This window comes from Saimiri boliviensis, chromosome 3 (genome assembly GCF_048565385.1).
Source record: "Saimiri boliviensis isolate mSaiBol1 chromosome 3, mSaiBol1.pri, whole genome shotgun sequence".
Classification (NCBI taxonomy): domain Eukaryota; kingdom Metazoa; phylum Chordata; class Mammalia; order Primates; family Cebidae; genus Saimiri; species Saimiri boliviensis.
In genome coordinates this window covers 136,547,509-136,569,335 of record NC_133451.1, presented here as the reverse complement: position 1 = coordinate 136,569,335, position 21,827 = coordinate 136,547,509, and the positions used below count along the sequence as shown (strand labels likewise).

Here is a 21,827-nt window from a genome sequence, read left to right as displayed (position 1 = left end):
GTAAATTAAGGAGGCTGCCCTGGAGATTGTGAGATAGAATTCTAACCATTCTTAACCACACCTGCCACCTCCCCAACATCCACCACTCACAGCTCCCTTGCTGCCTCCACTGGTGGTGAAGATGGAGTTAGTGGGGTTCAGGAGGCCTGGGAAGTGTCCTGAAACTGCCTCCTGGTGCCCCATCTGTTGCAGGGGAGGGGAGAAATATGGATTGACCATACATACGAACTTATAAGCAGCACCAATGTTGAAGTATGATTCTTACAAATGAGATTCCAAAATTCCGAGTTCACACATCTCTTGAATTTCCCTCTAGCCTTCTGTAAGCCACACAAGCCGTGGAATATAGTATGTCTCCATCACCAAAGAGGAGCACTCGACAACTCTCTGCACGGACGAGAATGTCTTGGCCAGAGGTAAAAAAAAAAAAAAAAAAAAAAAAAAAATCCAGGAGGACTAGCACTGTGCCTTGGCTGGCCTCTCCCTGCCTCTCCTCTGCGGGTTAGGGCTGTTGTACTCTGGGTGGTGGGGCCGGGTGGTGAAGTAACAGGAAGGCAGATCACCTGCCTCTCCAGTGTTCCCCGCCCCTGCCTGCCCACCCTGCTGTAGTGCTAAGACCCGGGTGACACCTCCCTTCCTTCCCAATGATGAGGCACTGAGAGCCTTCCAGGGTGGCACAGAGACCTGTGTGTGCAAGGTGGCAGAGATGTGGCACAGAGGAGATGGGCACTGGTGCCAGTGCTGATACACAGAAGCCAGCTTTGTTCAAAACGGCATTGTTTAGCAAGGTTGCACCGTATATAAATGAAACCCGCATCCTCAAGCAGCTGCCTGTTTTCAGTTCCCACAGGCTAAGGAGGCAAAAGCAGAGTGACTGTGAACAGGTGACAAGTTTCCCTCCAAAGGTCACAAAAAACCTCCCAAAGCCATGGCCATGCTGTCTTCAGGCCTTTTGCCTGCCTTCTGGTTCTCCAAAGTCAGATCTTTGGCTTGTGGTCCAAAGATGTCACTATCAATGAAAAGGGAAAAGTAGTTTTGAAGTTAGAATGTATAAATGGCCCAGGGAAAAGGAAAGGAAGTAAGATCCAGGTGTTTGGTTGGATTCTGTCAAACACAGAAATGTTTCTTGGAGGAGCAGAAGCCATATTAGCCCCAATATTGATTGAGCTGCCAAAACCATAGGTTGGGGCTGAGATGCTCTACCCTGGCATAATCTCTCTCTTTCTCTCTCTCTCTCTCTCTCTCTCTCTCTCTTTCTCTCTCTCTCTCTCTCTCTCTCTCTTTCTCTCTCTCTCAGTGACTGCCTGAAAAAAGTGGTTGATTCTTTTTCTGGAATCATAGATCAGGACATTTCACCACATCAGCCTCTACCTCCAGCTAGACCAGATCCCAAGGACCAAGGGATGTCTAGTGGGGTTTTCTGAGGCCCATTTAACAGTTTCACAGTGCCTCACTTCAAGCCACTAAGCAGCCTCACAGCTGTGCCCCAAAATGGGCTGCACGCAGGGTTCTTCCTACATGTTCCTTTCAGGCATGGGACCAACCTGGGGGATCTATATTTCTGTCTTCCTGTCCAGGGCGGTGATTAAGTATCATCCACTGCTTTGCACTGGCGCCTAGAAAGTCAGGCTCTGCCCATTTCTGGCTTGATAATGACAGGTTCCCTATGGAGAATTCTGGCTGACGGGCTTGTCAGCCAGGATTTACACAATCAGCTCGTGTTTTTTCTTGAGATAGTTTATCCAGTTTATTTGAGAGCTTTCCTGTTGGCTCTTTCTTTCTGGCAAATTTACTGCTTAACAGAAGATCTACTTAAGTGTGTCCAGGGACAGAGAGAGAAAGTAAAACTCCAGACTTTTGCTTTGAACCTTGTCAGGATGGTAGTAGAAAAATCAATGAAGGGGAAATTTTATACTGTTGGCTAAAATGCAAGTATTCGATTCATTCCTGCCCTGAATGATCAATAATTCTTGTTATATTAAATTAATATTAGTAAAGCTCAATTATGCAATCCTATGAACTATAATTGGTTTATAAAAATGATTTCATTGGACATTTTCTTTAAAGTAGATTATTTTCATCATCATATAGTGGCAAATCAAAAAGCAAATTCTCCTCTTAAGGTATAGTGATATATAATGAGCAACAAAAATGCAGAAAACTTAGCTTATTCTACTAAGAGTTAAAAGGAAGCATGAGACAATTTTTAAAAAATATCTCTTGCCATCATGTTTAGAAGAAAGATTTATACCAATTAAAAACAGATAAAAAATAAAACAGGGCCGGGCGCGGTGGTTCAAGCCTGTTATTCCAGCACTTTGGGAGGCCGAGGCGGGCGGATCACAAGATCAAGAGATCGAGACCATCCTGGTCAACATGGTGAAACCCCATCTCTACTAAAAATACAAAAATTAGCTGGGCATGGTGGGGCGTGCCTGTAATCTCAGCTACTCGGGAGGCTGAGGCAGGAGAATTGCCTGAACTCAGGAGGCGGAGGTTGTGGTGAGCCGAGATCGCGCCATTGCACTCCAGCCTGTAACAAGAGCGAAACTCCGTTTCAAAAAAATAAAAATAAAATAAATAAAACAAAGACAGTATCAGGTGGAGTGCTAGACTGGCTAATCAAATTCTGGGACAAGCAGGCGGATAACCTGTTCTACACCAGGCTAGAAGAGGGGAGATTGACATTCTTGGACACAATCAGGTTACAAGTGCTGGCTCTAGGTCTTCAAGGGGTGATCTAGAACTGGAAGGATAAGCAGAGAAGGTGGAGATGCTCTTCACCTAAAGGCAAACAGCTTGAGCAGTGACTCAAGCATGGATTTGGCAACTCACTCGACATGGGAGACAGAAGACAGGCTTTCTTTCTGGAGACCAGTAGTTGGCGTTTGTATTCCAAAGGCGTGTGACCTTGAGCAATTTGCTTAAGCTGCAGTGTCTTACCAGGCGTGGTGGCTCACACCTGTAATCCTAGCACTTTGGGAGGCCGAGGCGGGGGTGGATCATCTGAGGTCAGGAGTTCAAGACCAGCCTGGCCATCATGGTGAAACCCCATCTTTAAAAAAAAAAAAAAAAAAAAAGATGCAGTGTCTCAGTTTTCTCATCTGTAAATGAACTTCCCAGCCATTGCAGGTTGTTCTAAGGATTAAGAAAATTGTCCAGCACTGTTAATTGCATATAGATGATTAATCTGTGATGAGTATTGTTTTCAGGACAAAGACATAAAATGGGACTCTATTTCACTTCAGTATCAGAATGAGGACTTTGAACTTGTTTTCAAGACCATATGAAGCCACCCTATGGTGGCTTTGGGAAGTAAAAGCTTACTTGTACCACTTTACATTAAAAGTTCATTGAATTTTTACAAATTTTTTTTTTTTTTTTTTTTTTTTTTTGGTAGAGACAGAATCTCACTCTGTCACCCAGGCTGGAGTGCAGTGGCGTAATGATGGCTCCTGCTGCCTGGTCCTGGGCTCAAGTGATCCTCTTGCCTCAGCTTCCTGAGTACCGGGACCACAAATGTGCACCACCACATCTGGCTAATTTTTTGAAATTATTTTTTGAAGAGAGAGGGTCTTTCCGTGTTAGTTATGCTGGTCTTGAATCCCTGGGCTCAAGCAGTCCTCCAGCCTCAGCCTCCCAAAGTGCTGGGATTACAGCCATGAGCCACTACACCTGGCCTAAAAATTTTTATATGACCATTTGAATCTCTGCTTAGATTTTTTTTTCTTTACTCTTGTGCTTGTAACTCAAACTTTAACACTTGAAAAGATTCATCAAAATTTGAATATACTTTTCTAAATCTGTAAGAAGACTATCTCCCAAGATGGTTTGTCAGTAAGCCGTGTGGTCTACAGTCAGCACTGCATTATCTCCAGCCTTTCTGAAGAGCTAACAGTAGCTCTGAGTTTAATAACATAATAAGCTATGCCTACTAGTTGATGACACAAGAAATAAACTTTATAAAATTCAGTGCTTGAAAATATTTATCAAATACATATGAATCATCTATTTCCATTAGTGTGATATTCTTGAACATTTTTCCATAATCCATTATTTTTAGCTATTTTAAGTAAGAGTTACAACTTTGCTATGCTTTTGGTTTGGTGATGAGTAATGTTTCCATTGTTGTGTCTCTATTTTACAACTTCCCTGAACTGTTTAGCGCAATTTTTAGACTACGAGTCAGTTACCATCTTTACACTGCATTTTGAACCATCTTTTTATGACCTTCTAAGTGAACTATATCTCTGAAAATTTCCCCTGCTTTTCCTCTCCTCTTTCCTTAACTCCCTTGAGTTAATCTTTGTTAAACATTATAATTGAGTAGAATAAGCTGTGTTATCTAACGCTTTTCTACCGCTTTTACAAGCACAAAGATGAATCCGAGATACAACAAAGCTTCAAGGTTCTAGAAATAAACACTTTTGAGACAGTCTAGCAAAAATCACCAATCTCCTTAGCTTCTTCAAAGGAAACAAATAAGCCTTGTGAGCTAATACTAAGATTTTTAGAGTTTTCCAGGCCTCATTTTTAAGAAATGAGGTCTCACTGTGTTGTCCAGGCTGATCCTGAACTCCTAGCCTCAAGGCATCCTCCCACTTTAGCCTCCCAAAGTGCTGGGATTATAGGCATGGGCCACCATGCTGGCCATCTAGGCCTCAAGGAGTTTTTTCTTTGTTTGTGTTGAGACAGGGTCCCACCCTGTTACCCAGGCTGGAGTAAAGTAGTGTGATCATGGCTAGCTGCAGCCTCAACCACCCAGGCTCCAGCGATCCTTCTACCTCAGCCTCCCAAGTAGCTGGGACTACAGGTGTGCGTCACTACACCTGGCTAATTTTTTAAATTTCTTTATTTTTTGTAGAGACAAGGGTCTCTACAAGGGTCTCCATATGTTGCCCAGGGCTGGTCTCGTTTGAGACCTGGGCCCAAGTGATCTGATCCTCCCGCTTTAGCCTTCCCAAATGCTGTGATTACAGGAATGAGCCACCATGCTTGGGCAGGCTTCAATTTTAAAAAGGGGAGGGAAGGGTTGGGAGCTAGCTCTCTGGCTCACAAACAATAATTACTTCAATTTCTGTTCTTTCAAATTGCATTTTTCTGTTTCCCTGGGAAGGAGAGAGAGGAAGACTGGGCATGCTCGTCCCACCAGTGTGATTAACTCTTCATTGACCAGACTCTTTGGACATGCATTTACTGCTCATTCTCTAGTATCCTGAGGAACAAAGATTTTGTTGTACTTTAGACTAAAACAGCTCCTTTGTTCTAAAACCGCAATACAAAATTTTGAGATGGACACTCTATTTATATGGAAACACTTTGCAAGCAAATGTTTATAACCAGCCCCTACTGCTTTTACAAGCCCAGAGATGAATCAAAGATACACCAAAGCTTTGTGCTAGAAAGAACCTCCAAAAAAAAGAAAGAAAGAACCTCCATGAATTGAACATGCATGCTATATAGTAGGCATCATTCCTGTCACTGTGCATACATGATCCCATTCAGCCCTAACAGGAATTCTATGAAAAGGTATTGTCCTCATTTTAGAGATGGGAAAACAGGCTTAGAAAGATTGAGCACATTTTGGGCCAGGCGTGGTGGCTCAAGCCTGTAATCCCAGCACTTTGGGAGGCCAAGGCGGGTGGATCACGAGCTCAAGAGATCGAGACTATCCTGGTCAACATGGTGAAATCCCGTCTCCACTAAAAATACAACAAATTAGCTGAGCATGGTGGCACATGCCTGTAATCCCAGCTACTCAGGAGGCTGAGGCAGGAGAATTGCCTGAACCCAGGAGGCAGAGGTTGCGGTGAGCCGAGATCGCGCCTTGCACTCCAGCCTGGGTAACAAGAGTGAAATTCCGTCTGAAAGAAAGAAAGAAAGAAAGAAAGAAAGAAAGAAAGAAAGAAAGAAAGAGAAAGAAAGAAAGATTGAGTACATTCTGCAAAGTCGCTAGCTATTCAGAAGCAGGTGCGGGAGCTGGAGTCATATCTGACTTTAAAGGCATTGCTCTTTCTGATATTACTCTACATATGACATGATGCACAGCAGAATCCTTTGGAATATTCTGCTCCCCTTAGAGTTCCCTGCTTAGTGAATGGTGCCTGCTCAAAGAACTCTCACAGACAAAACTAGTACACTTATTAGTTTTCTTTGTAGCATTTGGTTCTCACAGGCCAACCGCTACAACACAGGTCCAACAAATTTCCTAGATGACTGAATATTGGGCAGTATTCCAAGATGGTCAATTATGTCTAAGACAAAAGCATTAGCAAGCGTTGCTCTGTGGATCAAGAGCAAATCAATGTACAATTGTCCTCTGTGGCTAACTTATTAGGGAATGAAAAGTTGCAATATTTCACTGGAAACTTCCATCCACTGGAAAAAAAAAAAAAAAATGAGTGCTTAAGCACATTTGGCCAGACTCTGATTATGATTAAACGTAAACCTCCTAAATGAAATTCATGTGCACATTCTTTCTGTGTGGGACGAACTTGACCAGCTTACTTTAAGGAAAAGCTATGTGTTGTCTGCATTCTTGCCAAATTTCTAAACTTTCAAGGGTAAGGACTGTAGTTTTAACTCTTTATTCTGGCACCTAGTCATTTAGCTTGCTGCTTGGCTTATAGTACATCTTCAAGAAATATTTGTTTGAACTGAGTGTATCAGTGTTCTCCAGAAAAACAGAACCAGTGGGAGATATATATATACAGAAATACAGATGATGCAGATATAGAGGATGTGGATACTGATATATAAAGAGATTTATTATAAGAAACTGGCTCATATGATTATGGAGATAGGCATGTGTAATCCATAGGGTGGGCCAGCATGCTAGAGATCCAAGGAAAGCCAGGGTTCCAATTCCAAGGCCTTCGGAGCCACAGCTTGTGGCTTCAACCTTCAGGCAGGAAGAGCTAATGCTGCAGCGGAAGTCCACAGACCATCTGCTGGAAAGTTCTCTCTTACACAGGAAAGCATTCATCCTTTTGTTCTAGTGGCACCTTCACTAGTTAGATAAGACCCACCTGCATTATGGAGGGTGATCTGCTTTACTGATGAAAATGCCAATCTCATGCAAAAAGACTCTCATAGAAATACCCAGAATAATGTTTGACCAAATATGTGGGCACCACATGGCTCAGGCACATAGATACATAAAATCAGCCATTACAATGAGTGAGTGAGTAAATGAGAAACAGTAGTTTCTGAACTGTGGCAGAGCAAGTGGACTTCAGGCATTGGCCTCTGTTGTAGCCTGAGTTAACATCACACCTCAGTAATAGGAAGGCCTCTTCTTCCCAGTGAGGCAGCTCTAACAGCTCCAATAGGGCTTGAACCCAAGATGCCACCTGAGGGGAATTTTCTTTTTCTTTTTTTTTTTTTTAGACGGAGTTTCGCTCTTGTTACCCAGGCTGGAGTGCAATGGCGCGATCTCGGCTCACCGCAACCTCCGCCTCCTGGGTTCAGGCAATTCTCCTGCCTCAGCCTCCTGAGTAGCTGGGATTACAGGCACACGCCACGATGCCCAGCTAATTTTTTGTATTTTTAGTAGAGACAGGGTTTCACCATGTTGACCAAGATGGTCTCGATCTCTCGACCTCGTGACCCACCCGCCTCGGCCTCCCAAAGTGCTAGGATTACAGGCTTGAGCCACTGTGCCGCCGAGGGGAATTTTCATATGGCCACTTGTGCCCAAGTGATCAGTTGCCAGTGAATTATGTGAAATTAGAGAAACAGGTTGGGACATGTACCATGCTCTCCAGAATTGAGGGTGAAAAGGATGTCTTTCTAAAAGGTAAGATTTTTGGAGGTGGAATCCTATCATGTAAGAACCTAGTTTTTCTAAGAATTTATGGGGAAAAAAATAACTTTTATATTACCAAGTATATGTAGCCACAGCTGACTACTTTGTTTAGTTGATCTAATGCAGTTGAGTGGTTACTGTAAATATCTGAAACTTGTAGATTATTGCTTCTCTAAAATTATGATAGGATTATTCTAGATTTATGTCAGTTTTTTTCTTTGAGACAGGTCTTGCTCTCTTGCCCAGGCTGGAGTGCAGAGGCACAATCTTGGCAACCTCCACGTCCTAGGCTCAAGTGATCCTCTCACCTGAGCCTCCTGAGTAGCTGGGATTACAGGCATGAGCCACCATGCCTAGCTAATTTATTATTATTATTATTTTTTGTAGCGATGAGGTCTCACTATGTTGTCCAGACTGGTCTCAAACTCCTGGCCTCAAGCTATCGTCCTGCCTCAGCCTCCCAAAGTGCTGGGATTATAGGCATGATCCACTGCACCTAACCTAGGTTTACATCTCAAAACATGTGCTGCTAACTAAAGAAGCCTAGGAAACATATCCCTACTTTGTGATTTCAGCTGTATTTTTGTTATTCACATACAAATCCATTTTAGACTACTGTTTAAGACAATATTGTGGGAAAACAAAAAACAGTTATTAAGGGTATTAGCATTTTGCTCACTTGGCTTGGGATTTCACAAGTGTCACTGTGGCAAGTTTGTGTTTACCTAATTTAGTTTATCTGTACAATTAAGTTAAATTCTCCCCGAAAAGCAGTTCTCATATTCCAGCATTGTTTTAATAACTTTTACTTATATAAACACATGCACTTAATTGTTCTGTTTTGTTTTGAGACAGGGTCTCTCTCTGTCACCTAAGCTGAAGTACAGTGGTACAATCAAAGCTCACTGTAACCTTGAGTTCCTAGACTCAAGCAATCCTCCCAACTCAGTCTCCCAAAGTGCTGGGATGACATTTACAAGCATAAACCACCATGCCCAGCTCACATGGACTCAATTTCTTAAAATAAGGTGGTACTTTTAAAAGCTTAGAGCTAAATACAGCAGTCTCTTTCTCCTTACTGGACGTCTACCCTAAAGGCAGCCCCTTTCAACATTCTTAGCTATTTTTCTGCTAGTTGTTTCCATGTTTCTAAAAACTATCTTTTTTCTCTTACATTTTTCCTTCTTTTTATTAAAATAGGTAATATATTTTCATAGTTCAACATTCAAGAAAAAAAGATAAAAACAATCAAAGTCTCTTGCCTACTCTGGTCCCAAGCCTCCCAGATTTTCTCTTGGCAGGCAACCATATTACCAGCCTCTCATATATCCTTCCTGAAGTGTCCTTACATATACGTATAACACTGATTACTGATCAGTTTTTGGTATTATCTGTTGACTCTCAGTTATAGTAGATGAGAACTTAGCTTTCTCTCCTACACTGTACTTTGTCTTTCCTTTCCCATAACTTACTTATAGTACAGTCTATTACTAGGACCATGTAAATATTGTCACTGCTGAGTCAAATAGTTTACTATAGTTACGTTTTCTACTATAGGCTGGATTTTTTTAATCCAAAGCTAATTATTACTTCATTTTTTTCTACTAGATTTTCAATGGGTTTATTGTTAGTTTTCTTCAAGTGTTCCAACGGATATGTCGCATGAATATTAAACTTTTTTGTTTTATTCAAAACATTCCAAATACTTTATGGGTTCCACCTCTCTACTCCCTCTGAGATTTTCCACTCGCAGTTCTCAGTCCTACCCATTTGAAATGGTTTTATTCCAGCCCCAAGATGCTATTGTTTGGGGCTTGCTTTTGTAATTCTTCTACATAAGATTTTCTTCTCCTAGAACCCCATATCTTTTCCTTTCTTGGTTTAATTTTGTTTTTCTGAAATAAATCTTCCAGTAGTTTCTTAAGAAAGGGTACATGGAAAGTAATTTCTGAGCCCCTTGCTTTTTAACTTTTAAATTTTTATTTACTTATTTTGAGATAGAGTCTCACTCTGTTGCCCAGGCTGGAGTATAGTGGCATGATCATGGCTCACTGCACCCTCGACCTCCTGGACTCCAGTGATCCTCCTGCCTCAGCCTCCCAAGTAACTGGGACTACAGACACATGTCACTATACCTGGCTATTTTTGTTTGTCTGTTTTTCAAGATGGAGTCTCACTGTGTTGTCCAGGCTGGTCTCGAACTCCCAGGCTGAAGCCATCCTCCCAGCTAAACCTTCCAAAGTGTCAAAATGTCTTTATTTTACCCCAATCCTTCATAGTTTGGCTAGATATAGAATCCTCAGTTAAAAAATAGTTTTTCGGCTGGGCGCGGTGGCTCAAGCCTGTAATCCCAGCACTTTGGGAGGCCGAGGCAGGTGGATCACGAGGTCGAGAGATCGAGACCAACCATGGTCAACATGGTGAAACCCCGTCTCTACTAAAAATACAAAAAATTAGCTGGGCATGGTGGTGCGTGCCTATAATCCCAGCTACTCAGGAGGCTGAGGCAGGAGAATTGCCTGAACCCAGGAGGCGGAGGTTGCGGTGAGCCGAGATCGCGCCATTGCACTCCAGCCTGGGTAACAAGAGCGAAACTCCGTCTCAAAAAAAAAAAAAAAAAAAAAAAAGTTTTTCTTCAGAATTTTGTAGGAGACTCCATGCTTCTGTAACACTCTCCACTATGCCCTGTATTCCTCTAGTCTCCACCACTGCTGCTGGGTCCGCCACAGCCAGCCCCACTCTCCTTTTCCTTCCTTGTCAGCTGTTTTTCTCAATGTGTATTCTCATATTTCACGGTGACTTGCCATGATTTGAGGGATTTTTCCATTAATTATTTTAATCACTTGGCTTTTTTTTTTTTTTTTTTTTTTTGAGATGGAATCTCACTCTGTCACCCAGGTTGGAGTGCAGTGGCATGATTTTGGCTCACTGCAACCTCTGTCTCCCAGGTTCAAGCAATTCACCTGCCTCAGCCTCCTGAGTAGCTGGGATTACAGGTGTTCACCACCGTGCCTGGCTAATTTTTTTTTTTTGTATTTTTAGTAAAGACGGGATTTCACCATGTTGGTCAGGCTGGTCTTGAACTCCTGACCTCGTGATCCACCTGCCTTGGCCTCCCAAAGTGCTGGGATTACAAGTGTGAGCCACTGTGCCCAGCCTCTTGGCTCTTTTAAATACGGAAGTATATGCTTCTCATTTATGGGAAGCTATCTTCTTTTTTTTCATTTTCTAAGATGGAGTTTCACTCTTGTTGGCCAAGCTGGAGTCCAGTGGCACGATCTTGGCTCACTGCAACCTCTGCCACCCGGGTTCAAGTGATTTTCCTGCCTCAGCCTCCAGAATAGCTGGGATTACAGTTGCATGCCACCACGCCCAACTAATTTTTGTATTTTTAGTAGAGACGTCATTTCTCCATGTTGGTCAGGCTGGTCTCGAACTCCCGACCTCAGGTGACCCACCCGCCTCGGCCTTCCAAAGTGCTGGGATTACAAGCATGAGCCACCATGCCCAGCCTCCTTGTTCTTTTTTAAAAAATATCCTGTTCTTATTTCATGCATGAAATATCTTTTTTTACTCTAAAGATATTAAATATAGTGAATTTTAAAACACTTTTCTTCTACCCCTTATATTGTTTTTGTGTCCTCTGAGTTCCTTTTTTCTGTTTATTTGTTTGTTTTTGTTTGCTTCAGACTTTTTCTTTTTGAAAATGGTCTAGCGATCTCTGACTGTCCACTTGTATTTAAGAATGAGGTTCCAGGGCCGGGCGCGGTGGCTCAAGCCTGTAATCCCAGCACTTTGGGAGGCTGAGGCGGGTGGATCGCGAGGTCAAGAGATCAAGACCATCCTGGTCAACATGGTGAAACCCCGTCTCTACTAAAAATACAAAAATTAGCTGGGCATGGTGGCGCTTGCCTGTAATCCCAGCTACTCAGGAGGCTGAGGCAGGAGAATTGCCTGAGCCCAGGAGGCGGAGGTTGTGGTGAGCCGAGATCGTGCCATTGCACTCCAGCCTGGGTAACAAGAGCGAAACTCCGTCTCAAAAAAAAAAAAAAAAAAAAAAATGAGACTCCATACACTTGATTGGAGTCTGTGTGATTGATAGGTTTGGTAACCGGTAGACCTTTGTAGGGTGATGTGGCAGTAATCTAGGTTTTTCTTTGGGTGAACCCAAAAGGCAGTACTGGAAAGGCCTTCCTTCATTTCCTTTCCTTTTTCTTTTTCTTTTTCTTTTTGGAGATGAGGTCTCACTCCATCACCCAGGCTGGAGTGCAGTGGCATAATCATAGCTCATTGCAACCTCAACCTCCTGGGCTCATGTGATCCTCCTGCCTCTGCCTCCCTAGTAGGTGGAAATACAGAGGCCTATGCCACCATGCCCAGATGTGTGTGTGTGTGTGTGTGTGTGTGTGTGTGTGTGTATATATATATATATATATATATTTTTTTTTTTTTTTTTAATGGGACCATTTAGTTTCTTCTAAGACTAAGAAGCCTCCTAAGAATGCTTCTGCTTTGGGTAGATAAAAGTGACTTCCACCATTCTAGGAGCATGAAAGGGAACAGAATCCGGAACGCCTACCATTCGGTATACAGACTTCACTCTAATCTTCAGCTTTCAGTTTGGTATGCTTCCACCTCCCAGGGGTCTGTTTGGGACTTCAGATTAAATTTCTCCTTTTGAGTAGTGGCTGTTAGTTTTTCAACATTTTACTTAACCACAGATCTGGCTGGGTGTGTATGGTAAAATTAGCCACACACACACACACACACACACACACACACACACACACACATATATATATATATATATATTTTTTTTTTTTTTTTTTTTTGAGTGATCTCAAGAGTGTGGACCCTGCAGCCAGAATGTTTGAGTTTAAATCCTGGCTCTCCTCGTTACTAGTTGCGTGACCTTGGTCAAGTTCCCTAAGCCCTGTGGTTGGTGACTCCACACTAACAGTGAATAGCATAAGGTCCAGGGAGGTAAAGACCATGTTTGGATTTTATTTCTTTCCATCACGGTCTACCAGTTTTGTACTGTAAGAATGCTTTCTTTTATAACACATAACCAAACCAATGAAAGCACAGAGGAATACAATTGCACACATGATCTTGCCTCGAAGATGGTATGGCGTTTCCCACTGAAGTAATTCATTGTTCACAGAATTTGGCAATAAGAAAAGGAAAAAAGTCTCTAAAACAAATAGCCCATTGAAAAACATACCATGACTTGAGGATGATGCAATGGCAAATTGCAACATGGAAAGAAGTCCTGAATGAAAATATTCTATTTCAGAAGGATCAAAAACTGTCCAACAAAATGGCAAAGAAACAATGTTTGTTTTGAAGTCTTTTTATTTTTTTTTAAGACGGGGTTTCACCATATTGGTCAGGCTGGTCTTGAACTCTGGACCTCAGGTGATCCACACGCCTTGGCCTCCAAAGTGCTTGGATTACAGGCGTGAGCCACCACGCACAGCCTGTTCTGAAGTCTTAATCAGTTTTCATGTTTGACTTTACTCCCGCAGTCTTACCAAGTTGTTTTCAGTTTACTGCCATACTAAGAATTAGCATGGAATCTTTAAAACTGTGGAGGTGCAATGAATCCTACGCCCTCTGCAGTAACTGAATGGAGAAAAGGGCAGGAGAAAAAAGATGCAGACTTCGGTCAAACCTTCACAAACAGCGCCTAATTCAAAGGACACAGGCATGGGGTTCCATCCCCCAGTGGTCCTAGGCTTGCAGGGGTTGTTGAAAGTGACCCTCAATCCCTCCGCCCAGAATTTCTTTTCTGCAGATTTTCTGGCTTGGAAATATATGTGTTGGATAACATGAAATATAGAAACATGTACTTTCCGAGGCTCATTTGCCAATCCCTTTGTCATTTACGAAATTCTTGGTTTACTTATAGTTTTTTGTTGTTGTTGTTGATCGTTTGTTTGTTTTGAGACCGAGTCTGGCAATGTCGCCAGGCTGGAGTCCCGGCGCCACCTCGGCTCACTGCAACCTCCGCTTCCTGGGTTCAAGCGATTCTCCTGCCTCAGCCTTCCGGGTAGCTGGGACTGCAGGCCCGCGCCACCACCCATTTTCTCTCTTTTAAAAAATCATCAGTCGGGACGCGGTGGCTCATGCCTGTAATCCCAGCACTTTGGGAGGCCAAGGCGGGCGGATCACGAGATCAAGAAATCGAGACCTTGCTGGTTCACATGGTGAGACCCCGTCTCTACTAAAAATACAAAAATTAAAGAATCGCTTGGGCCGGGCGCGGTGGCTCAAGCCTGTAATCCCAGCACTTTGGGAGGCCAAGGCGGGTGGATCACGAGGTCAAGATATCGAGACCATCCTGGTCAACATGGTGAAACTCCGTCTCTACTAAAAATACAAAAAATTAGCTGGGCGTGCTGGCCCGTGCCTATAATCCCAGCTACTCAGGAGGCTGAGGCAGGAGAATTGCCTGAACCCAGGAGGTGGAGGTTGCAGTAAGCCGAGATCGCGCCATTGCACTCCAGCCTGGGTAAGGAGAGAGAAACTCTGTCTCAAAAATAAATAAATAAAAAAAATAAAATAAAATAAATTGTGGTACATTCATAAAATAGCATGGTATGTAATCACACACACACAAATGAGCTTATAGAACTAAGTATTTCTATAAGGAAAGTTATCCATGATATATTCTTGGTAAGAAGGCAAAATAAATAATAAATTACATAAATTGTTTTGTTTCAATAAGCACTGTTTTGATAACATGTTTTCCTAGGAAACCATCTGGCATGATACTAAATTGTTAAATAACATTTCTCTGTGGTAGGATATTATATGAATTTGTGTAAAGAGCATTTATAGCTTTGGAACTAGAAAAATAAAAGTGACCAAAGACAGGCAGTGACCAAAGGCAAGCAGTGGGAATGACAGAGTTAGTAGAAAATTATCTTAATAACATACATATTAGATAATCATGATTACCTGGGATTCACACTGTAGAGACTTTCTTGGAAATACTCAAAATATTTTTTCATTTTCCCAAATAAAACCAGTTTGGTGGGCCAGATGTGGTGGCTCACACCTGTAATCCCAGCACTTTGGGAGACCGAGGCAGGCAGATCACGAGGTCAAGAGATCGAGACCATCCTGGCCAACATGGTGAAACCTCGCCTCTACTAAAATATAAAAATTAGCTGGGTGTGGTGGCATGCGTCTGTAGTCCCAGCTACTCCAGAGACTGAGGCAGGAGAATTGTTTGAACCCGGGAAGCGGAGGGTGCAGTGAGCCGAGATCGCGCCACTGCACTCCAGCCTGGCACCTGGTGACAGAGCAAGACTCTGTCTCAAAAAAACAAACAAAATACACCAGTTTGGTGGGGAGGGAGGGGAGTGTCAAAAAAGTTTTTATGGAAAAAAAAAATCAAAGAAAATTAGTTGAGTAGGCTTAGAGATAGAAAATAGTGTTTCTTAAATTAGTAAATTTGCATATAGTAGTTGGTTTAATTGCATCTTTAGAAGTTCTTTAAGGCCGGGTGTGGTGGCACACACCTGTAATTCCAGCACTTTGGGAGGGATTACTTGAGCTCAGGAGTTCAAGGCAGGAGGATCACACGAGCTCAGGAGTTCAACACCAGCCTGGGCAACACAGCAAGACCCTGTCTCTACTAATCAATCAATCAATCAATAGCTGGGCATGGTGGCACATGCCTGTAGTCCCATATACTCAGGAGGCTGAGGTAGGAGGATCACTTGAACTTGAGAAGCTGAGGCGGCAGTGAGCCAATTGCACCGCACTCCCACCTGGACAACAGAGTGAGACTCTATCTCAGAAAAAAAAAGGTCTTTAAAATACATTCTCAAAGCGTTGATTCTTCCCAGCTCTAACCTAGCACTTACTCAAGATTCTTTAAGAGTTTTATTTGATTCTTTAAAAATCTTTTGGCCAGGTGCAGTGGCTCACACCTGTAATCCCAGCACTTTGGGAGGTTGAGGCAGGGGGATCACAAGGTCAGGAGTTCAACACCAGCCTGGCCAACATAGTGAAACACTGTCTGTACTAAAAATACAAAAATTAGCCAATGTGGTGGCACGCACCTATAGTCTCAGCTACTCAGAAGGATGAGGCAGGAGAATTGCTTGAACCTGGGATTCGAAGGTTGCAGTAAACTGAGACAGCACCATTGCACTCCAGCCTGGGCAACAGAGCAAGACTCTGCCTCAAAAAAAAAAAAAAAAAGTCCTGCAGCAGTGGAGGCATCTTGTTCTCTTCTCAAGAACTTGAGACATATTAAGAGTAGAGAGGCTGTTATTCATGACACACTTGGGGCCAGTATTTTAGGCAGAGTCTTGAAAGAAACTTCACTATGATTGATCTGCCTCAGAAAATGTAGACACACATGATGCTTTAATGTATGCATTTAGCGTATCCTATTTGCTTTATTTAACAATTCTCTACACTTGTTATCTGGGAGACAGGCTTAGTTATCAAATTAGTCTAAGACCAACTGTGTAATGTGCTCTGCTTATTACGATCTACTTTGATATGTAACCTTTGATTTAATTTCATTTGCCTATTTGAGGTGGCATTTTTTGACCTATCATTTTTCTGGTGTATTTCAAGTTTTGTACCTGTGTACAACTATATGTGTGTGCATATTGTATATATGAATGAAAATGTATTTATATGATGTTTTACTAAAGCCATAGAGTTTGTAAAGATTTTAATGCTGATGACAGCTCTCTGTGATCCTTCACTCTAACGTTGACAAAAGAACCAACTTTGTAAAATATTTCTCCAGCCTTGCACATAGTCTATAATTGGAATGTATTTGAATTTTTAAGATTTCCAAATGTCTACATGTGGCATCTTTCCATGTCTAAATATGGGACACGTGAACCATGTTCATTTTCCTCTATAGCACAGCACTTTGAGTGAGGCACGTGTCTCTCTGCAATGGCCGTCTACAATCAGGCACATTCTAACTTCATCTGCATCTAAAAAACAGATGTGCACTTGTGTGGCCATCCATGGAAGTATTAATGGCGCCTGCAGCTGGGATGTGGATGGTACATTTCAATCCACTGCATAGCAAAATACATGCTGAAGTGAATGGCCTGATTGTTGAAGATAACAGTGTTAGCCTTTTAACTGAAGAAGAAGAAGGAGGAGGAGGAAGAGGGGGAGGAGGGAGGGGGAGGAGAAGTCCATGAAGAGTAAGAGACAAGACAAGGTTTAATCAACCTCATGTATAAAGTATCTTTCATTCTGATTGTAACAAGCAAATTAATCTACATTGGTAAATTAGTCACCATCCCTATTGCCACTTTTTAGTGAATATGAATATGCTCATTAGAATATGTTTTTAAACTAATCAATATAATTGTCTGGTATCCCTTGAACACTAGGAATGGCACGTTTAACAGGATCCCAGCCTGGTGAGCTTCAGACTGATGGTGGCAGGGCAGTGTGGCCATAAGAGGGGTGGTATTGGGGGTTGGGGGGGAGCAGATTAGTTGCAAAGCATCTGCCCATAGTTGCTTTTTTTTCAATCCTGAAGTTCTACCACAGCAACCCCCAAGCACAAGCTGGTTATTACCATGCAACTGCTTTTTGAATGCTAAGCACATTCACCCACATGCTAAATTGTAGGCAAGCTCTGGAGCTTTTGCTCCTCTTGGGAAATTTGGTGGGGATCAGGGTGAGCCTGAGAAACTTACTCAGAGGCCCTGTATATGATGTCCAGATTGAACCCTATGCCAGGGAGCTCAGCCAAGAGGGTAAAAACAGCTGTCCCTTCACTCACTAAGCCCTTCACCCTGTTGAGGGCTATGCCAGTCCTGAGAAAGGGACACCTTTTTCTAGTCACAAAAAGGACTACTGGTGGGCTGCCCAACTAGATACGCCGTTAGCCATAAACACTGACACCTAATCAGTAGACTTGGCTGGCACCAGGCTAAGACTATTATTATCTTACTTTACACTCCTAACTATCATTAGCTGCTTTTTATAAATGAGGAAAAAGTAAATGCCTTTCCCAAGATAGGCTTCATAGTCTCACCTTCCCTTTTTTAGTAAAGGTGGGTTGTCAGCCTTAGGACCAAGGCTGCAAGACAGCAGGTCCCAAGAGTTTGTTGAATCAGCATATCCAGCATCTGGGAAGAGTCAGGGTTTTCCATGCCCAGGTGGCCAAATGCAAACTGCTATAGATACTTATCTTGTACATACTTGATATTTGAGTCTGATGTAGCTCTGTACCCCTCAGAGCTACATAAATCCTATCAGCACACTTTAACACAGCAAAGTTTCAATCAGTATGAATTGAGATTGGGTGTGGTGGCTCATGCCTGTAATCCCAGCAATCTCGGAGGCTCAGGCAGGCGGATCACCTAAGGTTGGGAGTTCCAGACCAGCCTGACCAACATGATGAAACCCCATCTGCACTAAAAACACAAAAATTAGCCAGGAGTGGTGGTTGGCACCTGTAACCCTACTATTCAGGAGGCTGAGACAGGAAAATAGCTTGAACCCAGGAGGCAGTTTGCAGTGAGCTGAGATTGCATCACTGCACCCTAGCCTGGGCAACAGAGGAAGACTGCACCTCAAAAAAAAAAATATATATATATATATATATGTATAATATATATATATATATATCACATATGTATATGAGTTGAGTTGAATTGATTAATGGAAAAAAGATGGTACATCCTGGTTTAAGGGCTTCAGTGACATTTAAAATATGTCTCTTTTGGAAAATTGGAAAATTACAAAAAGTAGAAAATGCATGAAACCTCCATGAATCCAAATTCAGTTTCAATAATTACCAACATTTTGCCAACTTTGTCCCTCCCCCCATCCCAACTTTTTGCTGTATTTTGGTTTGGGGTTTTTGTTTTGTTTTGTTTTGTTTTGCTAATGTATTATAAAGAAAATCTTTTTTTTTTTTTTTTGAGACGGAGTTTCGCTCTTGTTACCCAGGCTGGAGTGCAATGGCGCAATCTCGGCTCACCGCAACCTCCGCCTCCTGGGTTCAGGCAATTCTCCTGCCTCAGCCTTCTGAGTAGCTGGGATTACAGGCACGTGCCACCATGCCCAGCTAATTTTTTGTATTTTTAGTAGAGATGGAGTTTCACCACGTTGACCAGGATGGTCTCGATCTCTTGACCTCGTGATCCACCCGCCTCGGCCTCCCAAAGTGTTGGGATTACAGGCGTGAGCCACTGCGCCCAGCAAGAAAATCTTAAATATGTTGATTTATATGTCAGTATGGATAACTAACAGATGAGGATTTTTTAAAAATTACCACCATGCAATTATATGTAACATTAACAATAATTTTTAAATATAACATAATACCTAGCCCATATTCAAATTGATTACCTCAAAGGTGTCTTTTTGCAGTTAGTTTGTGGAATCAGAATGGAAATTATGTGCACGTTGTATTTGCTTACATCTCTTGTAGTTTCTCTCATAGTCCCACCTCCCCTTTTATAATGATATTGATTTTTTTTGTTTTTTTTGAGAAACCATGCCATTTGTTTATTACAGTGATTTTTTAACTAACTCTGGAAATACTTCCTGGAAGGGAGTTGATACTCAATTTTCAGGAGATTTGGGAATTCTGGGTTAGATCATAATTGTTCATTCAGTGCAAATGTGTGCTGAATGCCCACTGCGTGCCTGCCCTGTGCCTGACACAGGAGATATCACTCTATCCCTGTGTCTGTCTGCCGTACAGTGATGAGTGGCCATAAAATAGGATAGGAGTGTAGAGAATAACCAGACTCAGGCGAGGACGGCGGCGGCTTTAGAGGGGGCAGTTCGAAAAGGAGTCAAGTGTAATATTTTGAGACCTCAGTAATGGAGGTCTGGAGAAGAGTGTTCCAGGCAGAAGGAACAACAAGGCTCAGAACAGAAACAGCAAGGAGCACAGTGAGTTAGAGCCAGAGAAACAAGCACAGTGCATCAATGTGGGAGGTAGATGGGCTCCTTGGGGCCACATCCACAGGGGCTTGGGAAAAGAACGGATTTTAACCTGGGCACAGTGCAAAATGATTGACGTCATGTTATTGTCCCTGATTTAACCAGGTTGCAAAAATGTTCTTACCAGCTGAAGGCATGGGGATGTGACTGGAGTGCAAAGTGACACTCTTCGGCCTGGGTTTAGGTGTCTCTGATCTCCCTCACCTGCACCTGTGCCATTGCACACTCAAGGCATAGGGGTTGAGGAGGGAGTACTGGAAGGGCCCGGTGTCTCCACTGTCAGGTTCAAAGCCCAGAAAGGCCAGGCTTGGGGCAGCTCATGCCTGTAACCCCAATGCTTTGGAGGACTGGAGGACTGGAGGACTGCCTGAGGTCAAGTGTTTAAGCCCAGCTGGCTAACATGGTGAAACCCTATCTCTATTTAAATTTTCTTAAATTAAAAAATAGGCCAGGCACGGTGGCTCATGCCTGTAATCCCAGTACTTGGAAGGCCAAGGCGGGTGGATCCCCTGAGGTCAGGAATTCGAGACCAGCTTGGCAACATGGTGAGACCCCATCTCTACTGAAAATACAAAAAATTAGCCAGGTGTGGTGGCAGGCACCTGTAGTCCCTGCTACTTGGAGACTGAGGTAGGAGAATCCCTTGAACCTGGGAGGCGGAGGTTGCAGTGAGCTGAGATTGCGTCATTGCACTCCAGCCTGGGCGACAAAAGCAAAACTCTGTCTCAGAATAATAATAATAATAATAATATAAGGCATGATAGCTCACACCTGTAATCCTAGCACCTTGGGAGGCCAAGGTGGGCAGATACCCTGAGGTCACAATTTCGAGACCAACCTGACCAACATGGAGAAACCCCATCTCTACAAAAATACAAAAAGTAGCTGGCCTAGTGGCACATGCCTGTGGTCCCAGCTACTCAAGAGGCTGAGGCAGGAGCATCACTTGAACCTGGGAGGTTGAGGTTGCAGAGCCAAAATCGTGCCACTGCAGTCCAGCCTGGGTGACAGAGTGAGACTCTGTCTCAAAAAATAATAATAAATACATAAAAACAAAAGGAAATGCAGGCAACACATTCTCAAGGTGGCCACAGGAGGGACGAAAGCAGAAGTCCAGGTCCCCGGGTGGGAGTAGCCCTTGTGGGTGCCTGAAGTGCCCGATGGCAGAGCACCACCCAGCAGCGAAGGTCTGGCATCCGAGGGCTGCTATCTTGAGGACAGCACCATTGTCAGAGGAAACCCTTTTGTTGCCTATGGGTTTTATTTCTCCTTCACCTTACACTTCTGGTGATTCTAAGTCAATGGCACTGCAGCTTGAAGACATGGCAGTGCCATTGACTTAGAATCGCCAGAAGTGTAAGGACAGTGGCCCTCCCTGAAAGTGTGGTCAGTGCATTTCATTTGCCAGGAAAGCCGGACCTTTCCATCCCTTCCCTCTTTCTTTTTTTTTTTTTTTTTTTAACATATATATATATTTTTAAAGACGGGGGTTTCACCATGTTGGTCAGGCTGGTCTTGAACTCCTGACCTCAGGTGGTCCTCCCGCCTTGGCCTCCGAAGTGCTTAGATTACAGGCGTGAGCTACTGTGCCCGGCCTCCCCTCCCTCTTTCTTGCCTTTCCTGGGATAAGATCTAGGAATCAGTCCTGAGACTCAGGGTAACAGAGAGAGAAGGATATAAGCACCTCCCAGACCTCCCAGTACCTGCTGTTAGTATGGGGGTTTCTCTGGCTTGGGTCAGCTCCCCACCCCTGCACCGTGTGTGCAAAGGAGCAGGGCCTTGTCGCCCACAGATAAGACAGACTGCCCTTTCCTAGGGCTTCGGTCAGCCTGCCAGCACCCAGATTCCTCCAGAACAGTTTCCTGAGAGCAGGGCGGTGATTTCAGCAGGAATACACTCACCAATTATTTCTCTCAGTGAGTTTCATTAGTTTAAAAAATTATGTTTCTCTTTATTATAAAATGTAGGCAATTGACTACTGCCTGAAGAATGAGTTCAGTGACGCTAGAGAGAGCTCTGCAGTATGTGACTAAAAGGCCATTAGCAAGCCTAGTTC

At 43.1% G+C, this 21,827-nt stretch overlaps 1 protein-coding gene across 1 annotated transcript in view; it reads left to right on the top strand.

The window, feature by feature from the left end:
* Positions 1–328: 328 nt before the first annotated feature.
* The window catches only part of TRIM2 (tripartite motif containing 2), a 195,299-nt gene continuing 173,800 nt past the window's right edge, over positions 329–21,827 (top strand). The window contains exon 1 of the mRNA XM_074396811.1: positions 329–416. Coding sequence (XP_074252912.1) covers positions 351–416 — 66 coding nt within the window. The 5' untranslated portion in view covers positions 329–350. The remainder of the gene's footprint in view (positions 417–21,827) is intronic.